Source organism: Grammomys surdaster, unplaced genomic scaffold (assembly GCF_004785775.1).
Source record: "Grammomys surdaster isolate TR1022 unplaced genomic scaffold, NIH_TR_1.0 125852, whole genome shotgun sequence".
Classification (NCBI taxonomy): Eukaryota; Metazoa; Chordata; class Mammalia; order Rodentia; family Muridae; genus Grammomys; species Grammomys surdaster.
Genome location: NW_021620678.1, coordinates 783,043 through 809,681, shown reverse-complemented (window position 1 = coordinate 809,681; position 26,639 = coordinate 783,043). Strand labels below are relative to the sequence as shown.

The 26,639-nt window shown below is 54.5% G+C and overlaps 1 protein-coding gene across 1 annotated transcript; it reads left to right on the top strand.

The window, feature by feature from the left end:
- The first annotated feature begins 5,262 nt into the window (after positions 1-5,262).
- On the top strand, positions 5,263-26,083 carry Kcnj4 (potassium voltage-gated channel subfamily J member 4). Its single transcript, XM_028789996.1, has 2 exons — positions 5,263-5,308; positions 24,243-26,083. Exon 2 carries the CDS (start codon positions 24,285-24,287, stop codon positions 25,620-25,622), a length of 1,338 nt encoding a protein of 445 aa, XP_028645829.1. The 5' UTR covers positions 5,263-5,308; positions 24,243-24,284; the 3' UTR covers positions 25,623-26,083.
- The last annotated feature ends 556 nt before the right edge of the window (positions 26,084-26,639 follow it).

Here is a 26,639-nt window from a genome sequence, read left to right as displayed (position 1 = left end):
GCTGCATGGGTGTGTGTGTGTGTGTGCTGCATGGGTGTGTGTGTGTGTGTGTGTGTGTGTGTGTCTGGCATGGCAGGCCTTCATGTGTGTGCACTTTGGATGGATGGATGAGTCTGTGTATGTGAACGTGTGAATTTAATGGCTGTGTGGTATGTCATGTGGTATGTGATGCTCACTCCTGGGGTGTGTGTTTACTGGGCATCTATTCGTGTCTTTCTGGTGTGGATGCATATCTAAATAGGCCTGTGTGGGCTGTGCTCTCGGTATGCAGGAGGGGATGTGCGTAGCTGCTGGGACCCTGGGTGATATGTGTGTTTAGGAACCCTGTGGGTGTGTTGAGGGTCTTGGAAGTAGAAGATTCTCCCTTCCTTCACTGCTCACCTGGTGACCTTCTTCCCCAGCTAAGGGCTGTGCTGAGACCACTGGGTAGGCAAAGGCCAGCTCCTGTTCCCGTTCCCTCCACAGACCTGTGGCTCCTCAGGTCTGTGGCTGCATGTACCACCAGAGGCTAGGTTGGATGGGTGAGCCTGGGGCCAGGGCTCATGTGACACCCCTCACTGACTGGTCTCCTCCCCTCCCCACAGCAGGAGCAGCAGCAGGAAAGGTTGGCGGAGGGGGGCTATTTTGGGAGCATCTCCTTAGCAACAGCTGCCACTGCCGTCTGTGGCGGTTTTTCTATAGGTGCTAAAATATTCCACCCTGGTGACTGAGCACTGGGCGGAGTGTGAGGATGGGGATTGAGGGTGGAGAGACCCCTACAGTCTTCCACCCCAAGGGCTGTCACCCTGGCATGGATGCTGGCTCTCTGGACCCCCAGTGGCCCGTTTTCTACTCTGGACTTCTCCTCTTGGAGGTGTCAGGACTGTGGAACTTTGAGGCAGGCCAGCTGTGTCCTGATCTGATTTCTTTTTTTCTTTTTCTTTCTTTCTCTCTTTCTTTCTCTCTTTCTTTCTTTCTTTCTTTCTTTCTTTCTTTCTTTCTTTCTTTCTTTCTTTTTGGTTTTTCAAGACAGGGTTTCTCTGTATAGCCCTGGCTGTCCTGGAGCTCACTCTGGGCCTCGAACTCAGAAATCCACCTGCCTCTGCCTCCCAAGTGCTGGGATTAAAGGCGTGCGCCACCACCACCCGGCATGATCTGATTTCTTATCTAAACAGCTGGGTGGCCTCAGTTTGCCTCATCTGTGGAATAGGCTGACTGGACTCTCAGAAGCTTTCTAAGCCAAAACAACCAACAACAAAACCCCCCCTGTGGACCCAGTGACAATGGCCATTTCTAAGAATTATTTATTTTATTTTGTGTATAGGAGTATACTGTAGCTGTCTTCAGAAGAAGGTATTGGATCCCATTACAGATGGTTGTGAGCCACCATGTGGTTGCTGGGAATTGATCTCAGGACCTCTGGAAGAGCAGTCAGTGCTCTTAACTGCTGAGCCATTTCTCCAGCCCCCAACAACTGTCATTTTTAAGTGCACTCCTAATCCCAGCTCTCCCACTGCCAGCTCTTTCTGGCCCTCACTCTTCCCAGCTCTCCAGGAGGCCTGAGCAGCTTCTTGGAGGAGGTGAGTTAGTGAGCTCTCTGCTGACCTGGAGTGACCCTTCTTTAGAACCCAGGTAGGTGTTGAACTGAGTTCCAGTCCTGGCTTCTGGGTTTGTTTACTCCGACTGAGCTAGGACAAGCAAGCAGTTTCCTCTCTGGACCTCAGTCTTTCTCTGTACCCAGGGACTGAGGAGAGTCAAAGCCTCTGTTTCACGAAGTTTGGGGTCAGATGGGAGATAAAACAGGGGCCTGTGGTCCAATGGCTGGACAGATAGACTTCAGCGTAACACTTGTGCCTCTGAGCAGTTGTCTCTGGCGATAGGCACAGTAGTACCTGAAGCACGCAGTTCTTGTAAGGCTCTGTGTGATTCTGAAGGCCTGGGACAGTGTTGAGCTGATGGGGTGAGTCTTTGGAGTCTTAGGTTGCCTGCTCCATCCCACCCACCCCATCAAAGCTACCCTGTCAAGGCGTGTTTCTGTATTGGATGAAGACTAGTCCACTTGCCTTCCCGGGCTGGAAAAGTCTGTCCTGTTACACACGAGGCCTCTGTTGTTGGCCCAGAGAAGATATATAACTTACCAAAGGGTCACACAGGTTCTAACACCCAAGCTGCATTCTCTTCCAGGACCCCCCCCTTTCTCTTTCCTAGGCTTCCTACCTCCCATATCAAATAGGGCATAAGCTCCTGGACCATGACATGGCCTGTGGCAAGGTCTTCTGGAAGCCTTCAGTCATTCTCAAAATGTTCAAAGTGGGGATGTCTCTTATTCCCCTGCTTTACTCAGGGAGAAACCAAGACCCAGCGTGAAGAGAATACCCAACCAGGGTTGTTCGGGTGATGATTTGTTAGTGGAAGGACTCTATTTCCTGGTGTCCCTAGACCTCTCCTGGCTTGGAACTGCTCTCCTGTCTCTCCTCCCCTAGCTCCTGTCCAGCTGCCTTCCAGAGACTCAGCAGTCACGCCACAGGGCAACCCAAGCCCAGCAAGGTGGCCCCATCCCTCCCTCAGACTTTGCCTAGTTACCTGGTGAGAGACAAGTAGCCTGGTTCTGCATGCCCCTCCATCTTTCCGCTCTTTCTCCTGCACTCACCACCCCCAGGAAAGCCCCTGGACTTGGGGGGGGGCAACCGAAGATCACCTGTTGTCCCTCAATCCTGCCGATTTCAGTCCACACAGAGGTGCAGGAGATACCAGGCATCTGCTAAGTGAACACTTACTGTGCTGGAGGGCGGGAATCTGTGCATATACACACACGCCAGGCAGGGAACATCAGTCCTGGCTGTCTGCCTGAGGGCACAGCAGGGTAAGGAGAACAGACACACTGCATGTGGAAGGTCCAAAGTGCTATGGAGGGCACCCGTGGAAGAGCAGGGAGTGCCTGCTGCCACAGCCCACCTGCCTTCAGTGGTCTGAGCACAGGGCGCTGTTAGCGCTCACAGTTTGTGGAAAGTTAAACAGAACCTCACTCAAGGTCGTGCTGATTCTAAGTCCTTTCGAAGCCAGGTTGGTCTGATTTCTAAACTCTTTAAATAAGAACCATACTTAACCCAAGGGCTGGGGATAGGTGGACCCTGGATGCAGGCCGGTTGGATGGATAGGTGCTGGGCTTAGAGAGCAGCAGGAAGGCTCTGACTGCAAAGAAAGACCAAGGGCATTTCAGGCAGTGGGGAACAGAGCGTGCAGGCAGAGAGAGGTGTGAAGGCATCTGGTACGTTCTGGAATCCGTGGGAATTGGAGGACATGTGTGAATATACGGTGTGCGGGAGCCTGACAGCAAACCGTACAGAGGAGTTGAGACAGATCCTTTGGTGAAGGGAGAACCCACAGAAAGATGGCTGTGTGGAACCCACAGAAAGACGATTGTGTGGTCTGTGGATCATTAGTCTTGTCCTGGAAGGTCTGTTTGGCACAGGAAGCCAAAAAAATTGGAGACTGAATCAGTTCTCCATAAGCTTGTACGCCTCCCCTCCCCCTCTTCCCCCACGCCGGCTGAGATCTTTTCCCTCTGTGATCTGGGCCTAGTACTCCATGGCCAGACTCCAGCAAGTTCAAATGCTGTCAGGACTTCTAGACTCCTATGGCCACAGAGAAGCGTTTTCCTCTCCTCTTCCTTCTTAGAAGGCTAGAATAGGGCGACGAATGCTCAGGAAAGTGGCTGGCTCTGCAGGAACTGGGAGGAGCTTCCAAAGGGTGGCGGACCTGAGCTCTCTGGGAGTGGTTGGAGGGAGGAGGGTCTGGACCTTCTCTTCTCAAGATGCTGGCGAGATGCCTCCATAGTTAGGAGGTTTGCTGCTCTGGCAGAGGACCCAAGTTCCGTTCCCAGCGCCCACATGTCAGTTCATAGCTGCCTAGAATTCGAGTTCCAGGGCATCTTGACAACTTCTCCTGGTTCTCACAGGCACCTGCCCATATGTAATATACACGCACGCACGCACACAGGCATCTGTACACTCATGGTGCACACACACACACAGGCACTTGCACACATATACATAAATTAAAAAAAAGGAAAGACACATTAATAAGGTGAAGAGAAAACAGAGACTAGAGGGTTTTCTTTTTTAACTTCCACTCCACTGGGTAACCTTTTGCGAACTTATGGACGTCTGTGGGTCCTCAGTTTCTCCTCTGTGAACTGGAGCCTTACTGACTAGGTAGCTATTAGGTTCCTTCCAAAAGAACGACCTCTGTCTCCTGAAGTGGGGGTGTTTAGGGCCCTTAGCTGCTAGCGCTTGAGGAGAGAATGCAGATCGCCCAGGCGAGGGTCAGGGCCACAGGACCCCCACAGGACCCGTTCCCACCTACCCTCCTCTGGGCTGGGAGAACCCTCCCCACCTGTCCCCGGGGGCCTCGCAAACCCCGGAGCGGATTCTCGGAACGGATCCTCCGGGAGGAGCGCGGCGGGGCGAGGAGGAAAACCCGGGCAGGATCCACGCGAGAACCGGACGGCGCAGCCCCCCGACCCCTACCCGAGTCCCGGGTCCCGGGCGCGAGTGGACTGCCCGCGTGGGTCAGACCCACCGGGAGGGCCGGGGTGGGGTCCGCCCGGGGCTGGCAGCCGGGGCGCGCGGCCTCCGCAGCGGGGCGCGGGTCACGTGTGAGGAGGGGCGAAAGTCTCCGAAGCGGGGCGCGTGCTGCGAGTTGGGAGTTCTCGGCGCGCCGCGGGCGGCGGGAGCTCGGGCTCCCGGGCGAGCCGGGGACGCGGCGGGGACCGGGTCCCAGACGGAGGGGGCGGCTGCGGGAGTGGGAGGGACGGCGACAGAGAAGGACACAGCCGGCCGAGGAGGCGGCGCGGGGCGAGGCTGAGTCGGGGCAGGGGCCGGAGCGCAGCGACCAGGTGCCTCAGCCCCGCGGGAGGAGAAGCGGCACCAGGACGCAGCGGCGGGGACCGTGTGGCAGGCGCGAGGTGACCACAGAGCCAGGAGACTCCAAAACCGAACAGCGAGAGGGTCGCGGGGCTGTGGGTAACAGCGGGCGGCGGGGCGCCCTGGGCCCCGGGACCCTACGACCCGAGCCCGGGCATCACGATGCTGCCACCCGGGCGGCGCCCAGCTCTTGACGCGGGGCAACGCTGAAAGTTGCGCAGGGAGCGGCACGGGACGGCGCGGAGACCCCGAGACCCACGGAGGCCGCCTGGGTCAGCGGTGACACCGCGGGCAGGTGGCGCCCGCTCCCCGAGCCTGGCGCCCCGGACGCCGCCCGCCGAACTGCGCCGGGGGATGTAGCAGCCACTCGCCGCCCAGACCCTCCTCGGACCTTGCGCCCCGGGGTAAGCTCGGGCTCGCCCATCGCGAGCGCTCTTCGTCCGTCCGTCCGTTCCAATGTCTGTCTAGTTGAGGGAGTTGTTTGTCCTGCCGCTCTGGCCATACTTGTCCTGCACTCATCTATCTGACCCGGTTCCCGAAGGGTCCCTGTGTGGTCTTGTGACTTCCCCTGAGCTGGCGCGCTCCGTTTATTTGGCCATCGGAGCGTCGCCTGTAGGTTGCGGTTGGCAATAGAAGGGAGATGGATGACAGAGATTTGACCTCCTGCCCTGGCGATGGCCCTTCTCTGCCCCCGCCTACCTCCATGTCAGGAGCTGCAAGGCAGGTAACTTGAAGCAAGGTGGGAAGGGGGCGTCTCTGCTTCCCACCACCCACCTGCAGTCTCTGTGAATGGTTCTGAATATGACAGAAATCTCCTTCTGCTGTGTTAAGCACCTGCCTTGTGCCAGATAACCCAAGGGTAGCTGAGCCCGGCAGTAGCTGAAGTAACGAGGTAACAGTAAATGAAGCATTTCGGGGATCATAGTTGTGGAAACTGAGGCTGTAGAGAGGGGGAGACGGATGCTTTTCTTCTGCAGAGGGGAAACAACAAAAAGTCACGCCGTGAGCTTCCTAAGCAGGGAGAACTTCGCCACCACCTGCAGAATGTCCACTAACCAGGGTCAGCCTAGTACCGCCCCTCCATACACACAAACTATGCAAGGGGACCCAGACTTCAGGGCAGGGAGAGGCAGCCCAGTGAAGTAGGCAGCAGTGCCATCTAGGCTTCACGCAGGGTGGCCAGGTTGCTCTGATAGGGCCTCAAGAGCAGAACACCAAGTAGTAGATTGAAGGACCTGGGCACGGGAAGAAGTGTCTAGCCCTGGACAGAGAGGGGCTGGACCCAGGGATTCAATATTCACGCCCCCTCCACTCCCATCCAGCCCTGCATCTTCCAGGACTGCTAGGTGCCCAAGAGCCATGCATGGCCTTGACTTGGCTTCTGACGAGGGGAGCAAATGGAGAAACAGGACAGTTAGGGGAAGTGGAGCGGGAGGACGGAGCCTAGAACATTCTGCTCTACCCTCCAATGGAAGAAGGGTCTCTTTCTGGAGTTTTCCATACTGGGCACCAAGATTCATACATTCCTTGGTCCAGGCTTCATAAATGAGCCCAGCTAGCTGAGAAACTAGCACCCTGGGCAAGTTATGCTCTCTGAGCCTCTGCCAACACATCTGTGGAATGGGGACACCAGACCTGTCCCACTGACCTCCAATGCAGAGCCCCTGAGCAGAAGGCTCTTGGTAGGCTGGAGAGAGGGGTAGGCAGGTGGGGGTAAGGACTCAGTTTACTTTGAGGGAAAATAAGTGGCTACCAATGGCAAGAATATGGCTGGAAATACAGACTGACAATAATGGAGGTGTCTAGGCATAAGTGGGGGGGGGGACCTGGGACTTGGGCACTGTACCTAATGTTATCCTTAGAGAAACATCTTCCTGGGTGGAGGGGGGGAATAGAGGTGACTGGCCAGACAGAAATGTCTGTGGGCTTCAGCTGAGGTGACCTTGGGCAGTTAGTTTGACTTCTCTGAGTCAGAGTTTGTACAAGTGGAGAATGGGACTTCATGTCGATGTCAGTGGCTTGCAGACAATGTCAGGGCTCTGGGAAGCGCTTGCAGAGCCAAGACATGCAGGTTCTCAAGAGGCATCTGTGGATGGGAGGACAAAGTCACTCTAGGATGCTGTGGGAAGATTTCGGGGCTTAGGATGAGAGGGAGGGGGAGGAGGAACTGTGTGGGCTCACACAGGGCGGGCTGGTTCTTAATGTGGATCTGGGGGAGGCGGGGGCGAGTGCTGAGGGGGGTGTGAGGAGGAGGGGGCCCCTCTGCGGGGACCACTGAGTCACGAGGACATGTAAGCGACATGACAACCAGCAACGTGGTAACCAGGAAACAAGCAATGGGAGTGGAGCTGGAGCTGGAGCTGGAGCAGTGTGTCATGGTGGGGGAGGGCGGACTGGCAGCACCCAGGCTTGGAGGGTCCATGGTGGGTTAGTCTGGATGGCCTGCAGGGGGTGCGGGCCAGACAGGCTGGGTAAGACTGGAGGTGTAAGAAGTGAGGCACCCAGGGGCTCTGCCGGGCAGGGGGCTTCTCTGGTCCCTCCCCAGACTCCTCTTTTCCTCCACATCCCCACTCTTCATGCCTCTCCCCCTAGGATGCCAAATTTGGCTCACGCAATCTGTCGTCTCTCTTCTGAGATTGGCACGGGAATGGAAGCCGAGTGCATTACATCAGCGCCTGATCCCCCTGCACTGGGGGAGGGAGGGGAAGGACCAAGGACCGACCAGCCAGCCGGGCCAGGCTGGGAGTAGAAGGGCAGCAGCCAGACTTCAACTTTCTCCTGTTTGCTCTTCTTACCCTAATCTTGGATGTAGGGGGAGTTTGGGGAAGGCCATGCCCAGCCTAGAGGTGGAACCAGGACTCCAACCTTGGGGAGGTCCCATGACTGTGGCAGGAAGTCAGGCCCTGTTGCTGTCTCCCTGGTGAGTTGAGACCAGAGAGTTCTCAGGACTTGGTGTGCCATTGCCTGGCCACGTGACCTTGGGCAGATCCCCTTGTGTATAGTGAACATCATCTGTATAGTGAACGTTGGCCACTTTGTAGTACTGGTGATTCCCCAGAGAGGAGCCACTTTGGCTTTCCAGGGACCCCAGGATGGATCCTGTGACTTTGAACAGCCACTTGCTTCCCTCCTTATGCCTCCATCTCCTCACCTGTGAAATGGGTATCCTCAAGGTCACTACCTGGACCCTGGACGTGAGTTGTGGCTTCAGAGCTACTGAAGTCCTGTGGCCTTCCTTCCACATGATAGCCAGAGATGGGAGGCAGGCCAGCCTGGCCTTCATGGGGACAGGTGGTGTGAGAGGACGCTTTCACACACACAGAGGCTTTGCACTTGCACCATTGATCTGATGCGGTCATTGTTCAAGAGTGAAAACTGGGGCCCCAAGGGAGAAGTGGGTCCTGGGGCCACAGTGATGGCCTAGGGGGAGAGGAAGCAGAGCTCTGGCTATAGCTTCTCAGCCCCCTCTTGGAAGCAGGCAGGCAAAAGATATCTTCTTACTTTGGCAGAATAGGAGCCTGAGGGGCTAGCTCTGGCATCACCCCCTCCTCTTCCTCTCCTGCATTCCTACCCATCGCCACCATCAGTGACTTCTCTCTTATTCATTACTTGGTCTCCTTGGTGGGAGATATTCATTTAGAACTCAAACTAATCTTAGGCCGTCCTTGTGAGGGACAAGCTGAATTTAGGGTTAGGCTTAAATGTTATGGTCCATTCTAGAATATTCCATCCTAGAATATTTCTCTCCCTGGCTGAGTTTTAGACAGGAGATGGTTTAGTTGCCCCCAACAACATGACACCCCCTCAGGGATCCTCTGGGGGAAGAACTTATATTTATAGACGGGAAGACAGGCTTAGTGACAAGGACTGAGCTGGCCAAGTTACCCAGAGTCAGACAGATAGATGGTCTGTTATTCCTGGATGCTAAGAAAGATGAGTACCCAAGGTTTGGTGAGAGAGTGGTACCCTTCTCCTAGGGCTGATAAGACTCCTGCCTGGTGACTGTCATGAGTGATTGTGAATGACATCTCCCTCCTCCACCTTGGGAATCCTTAGGTCTTTGATATTTCCCAAAGATGTGCTAGAAGGCCACATGTCCCACTCATCCGCTGCCTGCCTGCCTGGCTGGGTATGAAGCTACAAGCTTCAGCAAATTCTTCACCCTCACTGTGGCCCTCCATTGATGATATATTGTCCCCATACTACAGATGGAGAAGTTGTAGCCCAGAGAGACTGTGCTACCCGTCCAAGGTCACACAGCAAGCAAGTATGGAGGGACGGGGTTTGGGTTTAGACTGATCTGATTCCCGGGGGCTGTCTCTAGGGCTTCCCCAGAAAGAGTGGAAAATATTCCTCCCCTGGGCTGGGGTTTGGCAGGAGATGGTCTAGTCGCCCCCACAGCCTGACACCCCCTCAGGGATCCCTGGGGGCTCCGTTCTGGAGACAGACACAGTCATGAACCACTGGGAAGAGCTCATTTTATAGACGGGAAGACTGAGCTGGCCAAGGTGACCAGAGCACCAGCAGTCTGTTGGGTGTTCTGTAGCCCGGGACTCTGTCCCCTGTACCAGTGGGTGCGGGAAAGGGGCCTTAGGTGGATGATGCCACAACACGGGAATCTGGACTCAGAATCTTGAGATGCTGATGGCTTCATGCTGGGACTTCCAGAAGAGTCAGATTCTACCATTCCACGGAGCAGAGAAAGCAGGCATGGCAGGTCGTTTATAGTCTTTGTGCCTTGCCCCTAGATCATCTGCAGACATCAGCATCACAGCCTGATGAGGTTTGGGGCTGTGGAATGAGAAACTTGTGTGACAAGAGACCATCTAGGAGACAATAACCTCCTAGCTGTAGTTCTGTGTGATCTTAGGTCAGTGAATTGCCCTCTCTGAGCTTGGTCTACCCAGTGAAGTAATAAAGTTATGGAAAGAAAAATCTCTTTGCCCTCGAGTAACTGCCACCGGGCTATGTCATCTCTCTAAGTGCTCCCCCATCCTTGTGGGGACCCCGGGCCCTGGAATGAGCAGGCAGGAACCCTGGGTGCTGGCAGAACCATTGAGCCTCCTCAGGCCGGCCAGCCGACTCAGCCCTCCTTGGGGTGTGGGGGATCTCCTTCTTCTCTTTTTCATCTTTATTTTTCTCCTGCTCCCTCTTCCCTGGCGACGTGGGCTGATCGCTGCTCAAACTTTTAATTCACATGGTAATTGTAATAATAACATGGGCCGAGGCCCCTCTGCCTGTGACACTGCAGCTGGCGGAGCTGAGCTATGAATAGAACCTGAGTCACACACGCACGCATGCGCGCTCCTGCAGGCGCGCACTCTGCTCCGGGGTGGTGGGTGGGGCGAGGCACGGGGGCAGGGGGCTTTGGATCCTGACCCCTTACTTCTAAAGGCCTATGCAACAACTGTCCCCCACAGACCACCCTCTGGTTCCGGAGTGAACCCGTGAGACGTAGGGCATGGGTGCTTGTCATTCGCTGAAGGGGAAACTGAGGCTCCGTGTGAGAACATGGTGGCTGGGAACGTGTGGGACTGTATGCGTGAGTTTGGGGTGATTCCGAAGCCACAGTTCTGTTTCAGGACACACAGGCTTGGGGGACATGGAGGGCTCTGGGTCTGGGCCGCTGTCCCTGCATGTAGCAGTCCATCCACCACCCCAGCCCTTTCCTAACCACCTGCCACCTGCATGCAGCAGCTGCGTACAAGAGCCTTGCCTGGCGTGATGGTGCTGTTGTTTGGTGACACGGAGATTGAGTGTAGCAGAGAGTGACCTCAAACTTCTGATCCTCCTGCCTCCACTTCCTGAGGGCTAAGATTACGGGTGCGAGCCACCACATCTGTCTTATACAGTGTTGGGCTCTGCTGCGTCCACAGTAGTCATCACCAACTGAACTGCAGCTCCAGCCCTTACAGGTTGTCTTGAGGGGATGAGCGAGAGGCGCTAGACTTTCTAGTAGTCTCAGTCAGTGCCCACCCCCCCGTGAGCAAAGCACCCCTGTTTTTGTGTGAGAAAGCTGAAGCTTGGGAATAAGAGTTTGCCTCAGTCCACAGTATATCCTGTAGATCTACATATGTGCCGGCCCCAGAAGCCCCAGACCCCTCTCTTATTTGGTCTCCTGCTGCCAACCTGGTACTGCTCCCCCAGCACTGTGTCTCCCTTTCTGCCCTTCCCCCCAGGCCTCTCTTCTCTTTTCTGTGGCCTTCTGGTCGGTCCTTAGCCAGAACGTGGCCCCAGCAGGCAGGGTGAAGTGAAGTGTCCCTGAGAAGGCACACTATCAGGCAGTCAAGAAAGGTGAACTTCTGTATTCCCCCACCCTAGTAAGAGCCAGGCTGGGAGAGGTGGTGTCGTCATGGCGACCTACCACTAAGAGCATGAGTTGAAGCTGCCTGAGGGGCCCTGTGGGGCCTCCAGCTGAGCAGGGATGAACTGGGGTGTGCAGCCGCAGGTGGGCTGAAGAGAAATGTCGCCTCACCCTATCTCCTATATCTTCCTTTTTTTTTTTTTTTCTAGCAACTCACCTGGGGAAAATGGCCTAGGGATCATGTACCTGGTGTCAGGCAAGCATTCAAGAAGGCAGCAGAGTTGGAGCAGATGTGCTCTTGAGGGCCTCTTGGGCCCCGTCACCTGCCCCTCTTTCAGGTGCCTGTATCTTTGAGGACCAGGGGAGAGGCGATGCTGCTCTCCTGGGCAAGTCCACAGATGTGAGACAAGGGAAGAAGCAGAGCCTGTCACAGTGGTAGGAGGAAGGCTCAGCCACTCATGACCCTTTGTGACCTTCACCAGGCCACTGTCACTCTGAGGGGGCTTCTGAGCGCTGCAAAGCAAGGGCTTCTAGTGGGGACATGGGGACAGGGAGGTGAGTCGAGCTTTTCCTGTGCAGCCTTCTCTGTCACCGGTGCAGGGATGGAAGGGGCCAGGAATCCTGTGGGGCTGGGGTCCTGCCATCTCAAGGAGGTAGCAGAGTTAGCCCGGGCTTCCTCATCTGGCCTCTTCTCAGTCCACTATGTAATTCATTTCTGCTCTGTCCGTGTTGAAATGTCATTAGTCTGGGAACAGACAGGATGGGGGTCTGTGGGGCACAGACAGAAACTATTCCTTTCGGATACCTTGTCTCTAGTTGTTGGTGTCTGCTCCCCCATCCCTGCTGAGTCCTTCCCTTGCACCCCAGCTCTCTCTTCCTGTCCTCAGACCCACTGCAGCGGGGTGAGACATTGAGTGGGCACCTGGCCATGCAGCTGCAGATCAAGACTACCTGACCTTGGAGAAGTCCTAGCTGGGCACCAGGGCCACCCCCAGACACCAGGCAGTCAATGAACAGGAGAGAAGAGGGTACAGCTAGGGCAGAGAGGCCAAGGTCAGATATCAGGGCTGTCCTGGATCCCCAAGTCCTTAGATGAACCCCTCAACCAGCTGAGCCTCACTCCTTGCATTCAAGCAGGCTGCCCGTCCCAGGAGATCTGTGAGCAAACACTTGAATGACACCTGCTAAGGGACAGTGAGGGACAGCAGAGAGTCTTGGCAAAGGACAGACCCAGAACCCAAACATATCATGGGGACTGCAGTGTGACATTCACAAACATCCCATTATCTCAAGTATTCACATGGCCTCCAATGAGGTCCCTGTGCCTTTGCCTCCCAGAGCCCATGGCATGCCTGTAGGTGATTGCTTGTTTGGGTAGCACAGGGGTTGAACCCCAGGCCGCAAACGTGGTACCTGCATCCTTACTCACCCCATACCCTTCTATATTTTTTCTTTGACCACCTGTTTTGAGACAGGGTGTCACTAAGGTACCTAGACTGCCTGAAACTCTGCAGTTCCTGTTGACCTTGAATTTGTGCTCTCTCTGCCTCCACCTCTTCAGTCGTTGTGATGACAGACCCAGGCCACCAGTCTTGGCTTTGAGGGAAATCCTACTCCCAATTTCTGCTCGTTCTCAGCCCTCATCACCCTTCAGAGCAGGGCTTTTCAAGTCATATAAGAGGAAATCTGGGCTAGGCAGTGGTGGCACACGCCTTTAATCCCAGCACTTGGGAGGCAGAGGCAGGTGGATTACTGAGTTCGAGGCTAGCCTGGTCTACAGAGTGAGTTCCAGGACAGCCAGGGCTACACAGAGAAACCCTGTCTCGATAAACCAAAAAAAAAAAAAAAAAAAAAAAGGAGATCTGGGCGTGGTGGCTCAAATTTGTAATCCCAACCCTTTGATGGGGTAAGGCAGAAGGATTGCTCCAAGTTTAAGGCCAGCTTGGGCTATGTGGTGCATTCTGAGCCAGTCTGGGCTATAGAGTGATATTAATAACCAAGTCACAGGTAGGGCTTGACCTGGACAACACTAAAATATAAGGCATGTGTGAGAAGTGTTTTAGGATGTCACTGGTGTGTGTGTGTGTCTGTGTGTGCATGTGCATGCTTATTAATAATACATTATACACAGTATGTTGCTTTTACTCTGGGTCTTGTTTGGAGCTGAAAAGTCAATGCCCTGGGTAGAGATCTTGGAGACAGCACTGTTAGAAGCTCCTATGTCTTTATGGCTTTCTTTTCTCCCAGACCCTCGGCTCCAAGTGCGCAGATCTCTAGGAAACTGTTGCTCTGACTTGAGCATCCCCCTCTCCTATGCCTAGCCACCCACCGAACCTGGGTCCCCAGACCCCTGAAACCAGCTGTCTCCAAGGCCTCAGCCCTACCAGAGCTGTCCAAGCTCTGTCTTGGCCAGCTTCCTCTGCGTTCTAGAACTCATCAGACATCTTTCCAGGGACCCTTTCTTAAGCTGCTGACCGTCTAGACTCTTTGGCTCTTGTTTTGACACAAGACACCTCATGAGGTCTGACTGAGCAGGCCTGCTCAGGGTACCTGTGTTTTTCTTTTTGAAACATGGTCTCACTGTGTAGCTCTGGCTGTCCTGAACTCGCTTAGATCCACCTGCCTCTGCCTCCTGAGTGCTAGGATTAAAGATAAGTGTCACCATGCCCAGCTCAGAACTGTTTCTCCCACAGCACATAGTGGGTACTCAAAATATCACTACTCACAGCACACCCTCCTGGGCAGGCAGGTGCTGAGGCAGCTCAGGATGCTGTTAGGTGGTGGATGGATGGATAAATGGATGGATGGATGGATGGATGGATGGATGGATGGATGGATAAATGGATGGATGGATGGATGGATGGATGGATGGATGGATGGATGGATAAATGGATGGATGGATGGATGGATAAATGGATGGATGGATGGATGGATGGATGGATGATGGATGGATAGATGGGAGGGTGGATGGGTGGATAGAGGGATGGGTGGATGGATGGGTGAGTGGGTGGGTTGGCTGGAGCTGGTGGGAGATGGTCTGGATCTGTGAATCAGCACTCAGCAGACAGGTAAACGTTCTCTTAGACACAGTCCCTTGGCTATTGCTGAATAATATTGGGATGTGACCACAGTCCCTCACCCTCTGAGGTCCCTGTCTGCTGTGCCCTCTCCCCTAGTCCCTGTCTCACTTCCCAAACCATTGTTCTTCAAGTTTCTCCCTAGAGCACAGGATCCTGGGACTGGGCTGCCTGTCAGTCACCCCTCTTTGCCCCAGGACATCCAGGACAGGGTTCTGTGGAGGCCTGAGCCTTGAGCTGTCCTGTCCCCTCTCTCCTCTGTTCACAGCTACTGTGCCATGTCCTATGATACAATGGCACAGAAGGTCCTCATGGTCTGTGCTTGGGGCCACCTCTGCTCCCTCATTAGCGCATCAAAAATAGCTTGTCATATCCCGTGACATCGCCCTGCTCAGGCCCTTCACGGGAATGATGACAAGCTGCACAGATCTCATGTCCTTGTCCCTTGTCAGTCTTATGTGAAGCATTCACTGCCATGCCAGGCTGCGGGACTCGGGGTGAACAGTCAAGAGCCCTGCATGGATGGACCAATGACGTAAGGTCCACAAGGGCCGAAGGAAGAGGGCGTGGTGGCAAAGTACAGGGTATCTTTGAGCCTCAGGCCTCAGTCAGAACTCCAGTGGGCGGGGGCTGGGAGCTAACAGTCCACAGAATTTCACTGAAAAGGGTACCAACAGCCAGGGCAAAGTTCCCAAGGCAGGCTGACTTGACATGTTGGGCAGGACAGGGAGAAAGACCATGTGGCTGTGTAGCAAGGGTTGGGTAGGGAACTGGGGCAAAGTCAATGTGAGGGTATAACCTAGCTTGGACCCAGAGTTCACCTTTGGGAATGTGGGGAGGCCCGGAGTTATGGCAGGGGAATGGTAGGCATCCAGGAGAAGGTTATGGGTTAAGCTCGAAGCTGTGGGGACATGGGATAGAGCATCCAGCATCCTATCCCACGGATCTGTTCCTCAGCTGCCTGTGAGATAAGAATAGGACCATTCCAGCTTGGAATGAGGACCACAGCATGGCCATAGTGTTTAGTGAATATATCTCTCCTTGCCTTTAGGTTCTAGGGGTGAAGGAGGTGCCAGGCTTAGGCCTGAGCCATCCTGGGAGGGCTCACAGACTGAGCAGGAAAAGTCAGGAGGCAATGAACATCTCTTAGCCGTCTAGCAGAGCATGTCTGCTCTGAGGGGAATGTGGCTGCTGGTATTTTAAGGCTCAGGACTGGATGAGATCACGGGGATGGGGGGGTGCTGAGGATCCGAGGAGGGAGGCCAGTGATGGGGGGGGAGGTTGATGGCTGCTGCTGGTGACTGGTGGCTGAGCCCATGCTCCCAGTGTGTGTGGCTTACAGCAGTGTCAGGAGGCAGGGCAACCTGAGAGGGGCTCTCAGGTCTGGAGGAGTCAGGAGCAAGTTGGGAACTGATGACAGCTCCTTTGGAGCAGCCTTAGGGGGCAGTGGGAAGACTGGGAGGGAGTCCCATGCATGCCCTTCAAGGAGGGTTTTTGTGGACTTGGGAGATGGATCGGTGGGTAAAGGACTTGCCATGCAAGCATGACGACCTGAGTTCAGATCCCCAGACCCCTTGTAAAATGAAAAGTGTGGCAGTGTGCTGTAAGCCCAGCATAGGGGCAGGGGAGAGGCAGAAACAAGCAGACCTTGGGACCTTTTGGCCAGGCCAGTCAAAATAGCAAGCTCCAGGTTCATCAGATACTCTGTGTCAAAAGAGAGAGAGAGAGGTAGAAAGGTAGGTGGGGAGGGTTGAAGAAGAGAGCCAATGGTGATCTCTAGCCTCCCTGGGCTACATACACTCACAGAAGTCACAAGAGAGCAAGGGCGTGCACTCACGTGTGCACACTGGCACACACATGCATGCACACATGCACACATACCCCAGAATGGCTGCATCTTAAAATTTACATTCTCTGGTCTCTGTACTTTACAGTTTATACCCCTTACCCTCCTCTGGTCATCTTTGTAGCGTGCCTGTATGTCAGGTATTATTCCTTATTTCGTAGCTGTGACTCGGGATTTAAGGCATGTCTCCCAGGGCCTCACGATCCCTAGGGGACATGTTCTTCCACCATCTGAGACCAAACTATTTATCAAGGACCTTAGGAGTGCTGTGACCCCTCTCTGACAAACACACATATATCCAGTGCTAATTTTAAAACTCACGGGTGTTTTCCATAGGTGATACACTCATATGATTCTAAAATTAAAAGACAAGTGAAAGAAACAATGAGTATGCTCCACTGTCCCCCATCCCCAGCCACCTGCTTCCCCTCCCTCAAAGCAGTCGGTGTCACGGGTTTTCCTGGGTCTGCATCCAGACGAGCAGGGAGAAGCAGCAAGTATGTGTAGCTATAAACTCCTCTCCATTTTCACACGAGGTAGCGACTCTACACGCCGCTCATGCCGCTACCCTTTTCCACTTAAAAATACATCTCGCAGACCCACAAGGCTCCAGAAAGAGCTGCCTCCTTGGCTTCTGTGGCTGCGTGGTGCCGCTCATGGATGGGCAGCTGGGCTGCTTCCAAGCTGCGCTTCAACAAGGAGGCTGCCTGCCTCGCTCTGCTCCAGCTCCCCACGTGTGCCTGTGTGACTGTGACAGTCTCAGTCATCATCACATCAGGGTCCTGGTGGCCTCTGACTGGGCAGAATCTGCTAGAGTGAGGGAGGAGGTGGGAGGAGGCACCACCCTGGCTCTGAATCCCCTACCCCTCCTCTTTTACCATTGTTTTTTTTTGTTGTTGTTGTTTTGTTTTGTTTTGTTTTGCTTTGCTTTGTTTTTGAGGGTCTCACTGCAGTATGTATCCCTGGCTCCTGGGATGTTCTATGTAGATCAGGCTGGCCTTTCAACTCCTACAGCCTCTGTCTGCCCTGTGCTGGGATTAAAGGCATATGCCATTACTGCTAGCTTTTGTTTTTACTTTTCTTTGAGACAGCTTCATGTAGCCCAGGCTGGCCTGCAATTCACTCTAGAGCCAAAGATGACTTTGAACTCTTGCTCCTCCTGTGTCTACTCCCCCATGCTGAGACTGCAGTCCTGTGCTGGGCTGGACCTTCTTCCGTAGGTGGTACCTGTTGGAGCAGCTTGTACACTGAGGGGACAGCATCCTCCTCAAGCTTCAGGGATACCCCCAACCCACAGCCTCAGCTCTGTGGTTACAGGCACTTGTTTGCTGAGATCCAGGGGCAAGGCCGTGGTAGTGTGGGTAGGTGCTCAAGCGGACCCAGGTGGAGGCAGGGACAGGCAGAGATGTTACATCATCTTCGGTTCTATTTTCTCTCTCCAGCCTCACCTTTCCCATCCTAGGAGGAGCTCAGTGGGTGAGTGGGTCAGGGGATCACTGGGCCTGAGCTCCCCTCACGAGGCTGTGGGTGGGCCTGAGAGCTTCGCTGCCCTCTGTGCATTCACACCTAGCCACACTACCACGGCCTTGTTGTACAGGATCATCCAGTGGTTCTGGAGCCTGGCAGCTGATGACTGTTGGACAGTTCTGTCGGGGTACCTGTCGGGTCTCCAGCCATCTCTAGCCCAACAGGACCCACATCCACACTCGAGCCACAGCCCAGCACAGTTCCATCTGTAGGGCCCAAGGTCACCTTCTGTTACCTGGTTACCCACCACCAAACCCTGTGGACTTTGTCCAGAGTGCTCCCAGCCCCCTCCTCCTCTCCAGCTCCAGATACTCTTGGCTTCCTACACTACCTCCAGACCTGAAGGCTCCTCTCAGGAGCCTCACACCTCAAGGGTGGGAATGATCACCCATTACATTAGGGATGCTTGAGTCCAGGCTGGACTGTAACGCACTACGTAGCCCAGGTTAGTCTTAGACTGCAGGCCAGTTGCAAACCTCTCTTTCCCTTGTCTTTTGTACTTCTAAGACAGGAACAATGCAGGTACCTTTTCTGAGGTCATCACGAGGCTGAGAGGAATCGATCTGCACAAAGTGCTCAGAGTGGCTCCTGCTCAGAGTGAATGCATGCTGATTGCTCAGTGTGGATCCTGCAACATGATAGTGCTGGGGGCAGGCGGGGAGCGGCAGTGTGCAGAGGGATTCCAGGGTCTGGAGGAAGGCAGCAAGGCTTGCTCTGTGTGCTGTGCATTTTGGTAATGTCAGGGCTGCCCTGCACATACAAATGAGTTGGTTTGCTCCTTTGGCCAGTGGAGATGCTGAGGCTAAGCCACCAGCGAACCTTCTAGAACCCACCTGGGCGAGTCCAGTGTGTGTGATTTGCTTCCTGGACCACTTGCCCTCACCCCCTTGCTCTCCTGGCAGTGAGTGACACCCTGTGTGAGACATAGTCTGGCTCTGGGCGTGTCCTGGATTTTGTGTCTGAGGTCCTTGGATCCCAGAACAGGAGTCCCCGAGTGATATACAGGCTGGTCCTGTATATATATGTATATATATGTATATATATGTGTATATATGTTGCTTACCTTGCGCAGGCATGGGCTCTTAGTCTTAGGCAGTGAGATCCAGAATTAGCTTTACCTACAGAAGAGGTATGCCAAGTCCAGAGAGGTGAAGTCTGGCCTAACGTCACACAGAAAGTGATCTGGAAGGACTGGAGAGAGAGGTCAGTCAGTTATGTGTTTCACCGTGCGAGTGTGAGCGCTTCGAGTTTGAACTCGAATCAAACTCTGGGTGTGGTGGTGAGTGCTTGTGATCTCAGTGCTGGGGGCGTGGAATCGGGAAGTTCACTGACCAGACCAGACCAGACTCCTTGTCAATCCTCAGGCCAGTAAGAGACCCTAGGACAGTGGTCTCAGGTTGTCCTCTGGCCTCCCACACAGTATGTCTACATAGAATAAAATGTTGGGTGTTATCATTGGGAAGGAAAGACGGAGATAAAGGTGTCAGATTACCCATGTCAGAGGAACAGGGTAGAGGCCTGCAGAGGGCCATATCCCTGCTTCTCCATGTTTCTTCTTTTGAGACAGAGTCTCACTGTATAGCTCTGGCTGGCTTGGAACTCTCTGTATAGTCCAGGCTGGCCTTCAACTCATAGAGATCCACCTGCCTCTGCCTCCAGAGTGCTGAGACTAAAGGTGTGTGCTACCATGCCTTCTTTGAAGAGTGGACCAGAAAGACCTACCCACTTACCCTAGCAAGACCAAGCCTGGGACATCTCAAAGCAGGAGTGTAGGGCAGTCTGTACTCCCAGAGGTTGGGATCTGCGTTGCTGATACGAATTCCTCACTTCCCCAGGGAAATCTGCTCACTCTCTAGAGGCAGGACCCTGCTGCCTGCCTGAGGTTCAGGGGTCAACAACAGGAGTCTGCGTTCTCTTATCCAGCCTGCACATGTCTCCTCTCTCAAGGGAGTTGTGAAGGATCCATATTTCGCAGACAGCAGTGGGTGAGCCTGTGGTAGACTTAAGCCAGAGTTTGTCTCCCAGCTCTGTTCTGAGTCACTGTATCTTAGAGACCACTGAGCAGCCATCCACTTTGGAATTTTATCCTCGGGACCTTGCGGGGTCCCTCCCACCGTCTGGATTTGTTCCCAGTGTAGCAGTTCTCCAACTCATGCTAATGATGGCCTGCTGAGGTCAGAGGTCCGTTGCCTAAGAGTGCAGGTATGGAAACGAAGGCGCAAAGCAGATGTCTTAGTGCTGACACTCAAGCATAAGGGTGCAATTAACAGGTCACTTTCATAGTTATCTGGTGCTACCGGGGGTGGGACAGCAAGGGTGAAGGGACACAGAAAAGATGGGGCTGGCCTGAGAGGCAGTTAGGCCAGTGAGAGATGGAGAGGGAGAGAAGGAACTAGATCCCAGAGGAACCAGGCTGAGTGAGCATCACAGCAGATAAATGAGGCCAGGGGCCAGGAAGGGCGGAGACAAGAGTGACCTGGGATCCAGAGGACTCAGACCTAAGTGCCAGTCTGTCCTACCTTACCACTTCTGCTATTGCAGCCCCCAGGCTCATCCCCCACCCCCACCCCCCAGCTCTGCAGCCTACAGCTTCCCAGATGGGAAACAGCAGCCGGAACCCTTTTGTGTTTCAATAGCTGCTTAATAAATACATGTTAGCTGAACAAAGACACCAGCGATACCTCGGTGAGATAGGCAGGCCAGGGCTGCCGTGGAGTCGGTGCTTCCAGAGCATTCTGTCTCTCAAACACTTCAGATACAGGGCCCTGAGCCCGAGGTGTGAGGCTGCCAGTGAGTGCCGTCTCCTACTATGTTGTCTCTCCAACAGCAGTGACCTAGAAGATTCGTAATAGGATAGATAGCCCTGGCAGGCTGGCTGTCCCAGAGCACGGCTCCCACTGCTCTCTACCCATCTGCTACTGGGGTTGGCAAGGTCAAGGAAGGTCCCCAGGGAGCTAACCCACAGCATCAAGCCACTCACTCTGTCATGGGAAGCCAGGTGTGTGTGTGGGGGGAGGTGTGAGTGGCTAGGAATGGTTGCCCTTACAGCCTGTGGGGTTCCTGAAAGAACTGTTCGCACTAGACAGAGTGCAAGCTGAATAAGGACAGCAATTCCACCTGCTCAGCTTGCTGGAGTGCTCTTGGAGGCTGCAGGAACCCTGGGCCACCTTACCTTCTCCTGCTTCTGTTTCCTTCAAGTTCCATGGCCTCAAAAAGCCCAACTGGAGGACAAGTGCCCCAGGCTTGGAGGATAATGCAGTACCAGGAAAAAGGACTACCTGGGGCTCTTCCCACAGCCGGGCCGAGAGCTCCAGGGTTCAGGGTCCTTCTGTCACACATCCAGCCAGCATCCTTTAGTGCACACTTGGTGGGCAGGATGGAGACCAGTCTGCCTTCCAGAGAGTACGGACTGGGATCATGCAGCTGCCTGGACAAGCAGGGTCTACTCAGAGGAGGACTCAGCCCTAAGTGGGATGATGCTGCTGACCTGTGCTTTTTGTCTCCCCAATGTCATCCATGGTCCTTCTCTTCTGAGCTTTCCCTCCAGCCTCTGTATCTTTTCCCAGAAGTCCCATGTGATCAAGGAGAGATCTCGGCTATGCCCGAGAGCACTGATCACACGGACATGATGCCCAGTCGGCACTTTTCACTGGTGAGACGTGCACTCAGCCCATGCAATGGCAAGTGAGCCTTACATCCCTACTGAGAAGGCCTGTGGAGGGGATGGCAGCTGATCATCGGAGCAGGAGGAACTGCACACAGCTACTCTTCCTGTACCTGAGAGGGCAGATCTGGGAAAGTCGCTTTCCTAAGTAGGGCTAAGCGCAGGATGAGCAAGAGCCTTAAGAGTCATTGTGAGGCAGGCACGGGAGGTGCTCCCATGGTGCTCCCTCCGAGGAGGTGCTCCCTCCAAAGAGGTGCTCCCCGGAGAGCCTGCTAGAGCCTCAAGAAAAGGCACAGGGGCCTGCAGAACTAGGGGGCAGGTGACTAGGGGGGAGGTTCTGGGGAGTTTGTGTTAAGCATTGAGGTGAATACCTGATACACACGTACAGAGTGTTAAGGCTCCTGGCAGAGGCTTCCTCGCCTTGGCAGTGCTGAGGGAGAGAACTCCAATAGCCTAGAGCCATGGCGGGGGGCGGGGGTTTCCCTTGGCTTCTCACCCCAGGACCCCTTGTGAAGGTAGATCCCACAATGAGCCATCTCTGCAGCAAAAGTGAGCTGGTCCTACCAGCAGAGAGTCAGGACTCCTTTGTACCTTGGGAGGGAACCTTGGTAGGATCCTCCTAGGACAGCGAGTGGCATTGGTTCATCAAAGGCCCAGGAGCCAGGCCCCGTCCTCTGCCTCTCTTGCAGAGGTGCATTATGCTTCAGAGCCGTCACGATGAGATTAGTACCCACTTCTTCCTGGCTCCAGACCCCTTAGGAGAGGAAAAGCCAAAGGCCTGTCTTTCAAAATATCAGACCAGGTGTGAGCATCCTGGTCAGGGACTGCACACAGCCACCTCACTTGGAGATCCTCAGTGGCCCTGTCTGGGCCTCCTTGGCCTCAGCAATAAAGCAAGGATCTTGAACATGGCTACCTTGTGTTCCTTGGCTATAAGCGTCTCTAGTGCAGATGGAGTTGGAGGCCAGGGGGAACACAGCAGGGGAACCCCAGCCAGGGTTAGAGGCATTGCAGCCCCAGTATTGCATTCTGGGCCATACCTGAGAAGCCAAATGTTCCAGGTCAAGAAACTAAGGTCCAACCGAGTCACATGGAACTTTGACCCAGGGAGTCCCTTGGGATGGATTGGGGTGGGCGAGATAAGCAGGGTCGGGTAGGGTGGCCAGGCGTGCGGGCAGGAGGGGTGGAGGGAGAGGGAGACTCTGGAGAAAGAGGCAGGGGAAGAGGCTGTTGATATCTAAATTATAGCATTGGCGCGCACCGGTTGCTGCGGCAACCAAGTTGTCCTGAACCAGGGAAGTGTGTAAACATTGCCACAGATGCACAATTAGACCAGGAAGAATAGAACAGAAAATAGAAGCTTCCAGACTTATATAATTCTAGGCCAAGATGTTATCAGGAACCCAGGCTGAGTCTTGGCCCTGTGGCCTCAGGGGGCCTGAAAATGACTGCACCCTGTCCTTATACAGACCTCAGCATCAGGGAGCACTGAAGAGAGACTCTGTGAGTCCAGCTGTGGGCATCCCATGTGGAGGTGACAAGCCTCTGCTGGAACAGCTGGCAACCGTGGTCAGACCTACCTCTCAAGGTGGGAAGCAGCCAGGGTGGTTGACTTCATCTTGTAGGAATTTTGATCCTCAGTTTGCGTATGTGGAAACTGATGCTCTGTGAGGGAAATGGGGTGTTCTGAGGCGGGTAGGAGGCAGGAGCGGTCGCTGTCTCACCTATGCCCAGGGTCTTTATCCGGGAGCTCCCAGAAGGTGATCTCTCCCGAGTCTGGATCCATTTCCTTCCCAGCTGGCCCCTCCTCCTCTCAGGCAGGTGCATGTGCCCATGTGCAGAAGATCTAAGCTCTCTCTTTTTTTCCATCTCGACCAGCACACTGGATAGATACTCTGTCAGGCCCCTGGCCTGCTCCCAGCAAGTCTGGGGACAGGAAGGGAATCTGAGGACCAGTGGCATCCTGTCTGAAGACACTCACACTGTTAGCCACAGGGAGCTCTGAGCATTTGCAAAACCAATGCAGATGAGGAACTGAAATATAAAGAACAGAAAATAAACAACAACAACAAACCTAGGTAGTCAGTGCAGAGGCTAAGCTGGGAGGCAAACGGGGCCAAAGCTCTGGGCATGCAGGACTCAGAATCAAGTTGAGCATCAGAATGGCAGTGTGGCTCAGTGGTAGAACACTTGCTCAATATGCCCAAGGCCGTGGGTTCCAACCCTGGAACCACCAAAAAATAAAAAGAGTTTGGCAAGATACCTTGGCTAATAAATGTGCTTGCTGCGCATGCTTGACAACCCGAGTTCAATCCCCGGAAATCAAAATGGAAAGAGAACTGACTCCGGGAAGTTGTTCTCTGTCTTTGATATGCACATCCCATAAAGCTGGCATGCCCCTTCCTGGTGATGATGGTGGTGGTGTTGGTGGTGGTGGTGATGGTGGAGATGATGATGATGAAGAAATGAAAGGTGATCGTAGTGGTACATCAATTTGGTTCCACATTTGGGAGGCAGAAGCAGGCACGTCTCTGGGTTCAAGGCCAGCCTGGTCTACATAATGAGTTCCAGGTTAGCAGAGGCAACATGATTGACACCTTGCTTCAAAAACAGAAAATAGAGAAGACACACATATAGAAGCGTCCAAAACAGTGGCAAGCTCAAAGGGCCACATTGAACAGGAGTAGCATCTGGATCCTATTCTTTGTTGGGCAGACCCCAGTCCAGGGGGTTGGCTCAAGCTTAAGGGACATGGGCTTAAGCCTGGTCTCCAAAACGACCCTCTGCCACAACCCCTCCAAGAGTCCAAGGACATCTTGAGGTCTTATGTAGGCTTTTCTGGTCCTGAGAGTCTGGTGGGTGGTCTCTTTACAGTACCCTCTGGCTCTCCAGCACCTCATGTGTCCCTTGTCCCCCACAGGCCCTGCATCTCCCCAGGTGACCACGACGACGGCCTCAGGTCATGCACGGACACAGCCGAAACGGGCAGGCCCACGTGCCCAGGCGGAAACGCCGCAACCGCTTCGTCAAGAAGAACGGCCAGTGTAACGTCTACTTTGCCAACCTGAGCAACAAGTCCCAGCGTTACATGGCGGACATCTTCACCACCTGTGTGGACACGCGCTGGCGTTACATGCTCATGATCTTTTCCGCGGCCTTCCTTGTTTCCTGGCTCTTTTTCGGCCTCCTCTTCTGGTGCATTGCCTTCTTCCACGGTGACCTGGAGGCCAGTCCCTCAGTGCCTGCTGCAGGAGGCCCGGGGGGCAATGGCGGGGCAACCCCGACTGCCCCCAAACCCTGCATCATGCATGTAAACGGCTTTTTGGGAGCTTTCCTATTCTCAGTGGAGACACAGACGACCATCGGCTATGGGTTCCGGTGTGTGACAGAGGAGTGCCCGCTGGCGGTCATTGCAGTGGTCGTCCAGTCCATTGTGGGCTGTGTCATCGACTCCTTCATGATTGGCACTATCATGGCCAAGATGGCACGGCCCAAGAAGCGGGCGCAGACTCTGCTGTTCAGCCACCACGCCGTCATCTCAGTGCGAGACGGCAAGCTCTGCCTGATGTGGCGCGTGGGAAACCTGCGCAAGAGTCACATCGTGGAGGCCCATGTCCGGGCTCAACTCATCAAGCCCTACATGACCCAGGAGGGTGAGTACCTGCCGCTGGACCAGCGGGACCTCAACGTGGGCTATGACATCGGCCTGGACCGCATCTTCTTGGTCTCACCCATCATCATAGTGCATGAAATCGATGAGGACAGTCCACTCTACGGCATGGGCAAGGAGGAGCTGGAGTCGGAGGACTTTGAGATTGTGGTCATCCTAGAGGGCATGGTGGAGGCCACAGCTATGACCACACAGGCCCGCAGCTCCTACCTGGCCAGTGAGATCCTGTGGGGTCACCGGTTCGAGCCTGTGGTCTTCGAGGAGAAGAGTCACTACAAGGTGGACTACTCACGATTCCACAAGACCTACGAGGTGGCTGGCACACCTTGCTGCTCTGCCCGAGAGCTGCAAGAAAGCAAGATCACGGTGCTGCCCGCCCCGCCGCCCCCTCCCAGTGCCTTCTGCTATGAGAACGAGCTGGCCCTCATGAGCCAGGAGGAAGAAGAGATGGAAGAGGAGGCTGCTGCTGCAGCAGCCGTGGCTGCAGGCCTGGGCCTGGAGGCAGGTTCCAAAGAGGAGGCGGGCATTATTAGGATGCTTGAGTTTGGCAGCCACCTGGATCTGGAGCGCATGCAAGCCGCTACCCTTCCACTAGACAATATTTCCTACCGCAGGGAATCTGCCATCTGACCTCCAGGCCCTGCCCTCCTCTATTCCTGCAAGAGCCTCTGCCACGGGTGGGATGTCAGGACAAGCCTTCCACTCTTAGGACAGAGTTGAACACGGCTCTGTGGACCTGGAGGAAGGTGGGGGCTTCAAAGACTGGAAGATCCCTTCCTGTTGACTGCTGGGCCTAGGACTGGGAAAGACCCGGGTACTCAGCCCTGATGGCCTGGGCCCCCTGGCATCTCCCCACGGCAGCTCTGGGCCCCCAGATCTTCCACCCTTTTCCCACTGACCCTTCAAGGATGTACCCCTTCTGCTCTCAGGACCTTGGGGAAGGCGGCTGGACTGCTGGGGGGTGGGCATCATGGGGTTCTGGGTGGGCAGGGTGGGTCTGGGGGAGGGGAAGGGTGTGTTTCTTTTGCATGACTGTGGTCTGTGCTCTTGAGTCTTTTGTAAATATCTGTAAATGGAAGAAATGGGGACACAATTCCACCTCTGCCCATTTCTACCCGTGAGACAGAGAGAGGCCGCCACCTCTCTCTGTGCACCCTCATCCAGCCTCAGCCTGACCCAGCCGGCTGGCCCCTGGAGACCTCTGAAGCCAGTTCTGTATGGTGTTGGGTTTGGGTACAGAGGGGACAGAAGTAGGATGAGTACCCCTCCCTCCTGGCAGTCCCTCCCGTCCCCAGATTGATGATGGCGTTTGTAACTATTTTTAATAAAGCATATGGCCCACTAGAAGTAGGCTGATAGAGACAGGCGAGAGAGGCAAGAGAGAGAGAGAGAGAGAGAGAGAGAGAGAGAGAGAGAGAGAGAGAAGGGGGGAGGGAGGGAGGGAGGGAGAAAACCTGTGAGTATTTTTATGTGGCCCCTTTTCTTTAAAACTTGTGTGTGTGTGTGTGTGTATGTGTGTGTGTATGTGCAGGTACACGTGTGTGTCCTTGTAGAAGCCAAAGGATAGCCTCAGGTGTTGTCCCTCAGGGGTCATCCACCCTTTTTTTTTTAAAGATTCATTTGCATTTGCATGAGCGGTTTTTTTCC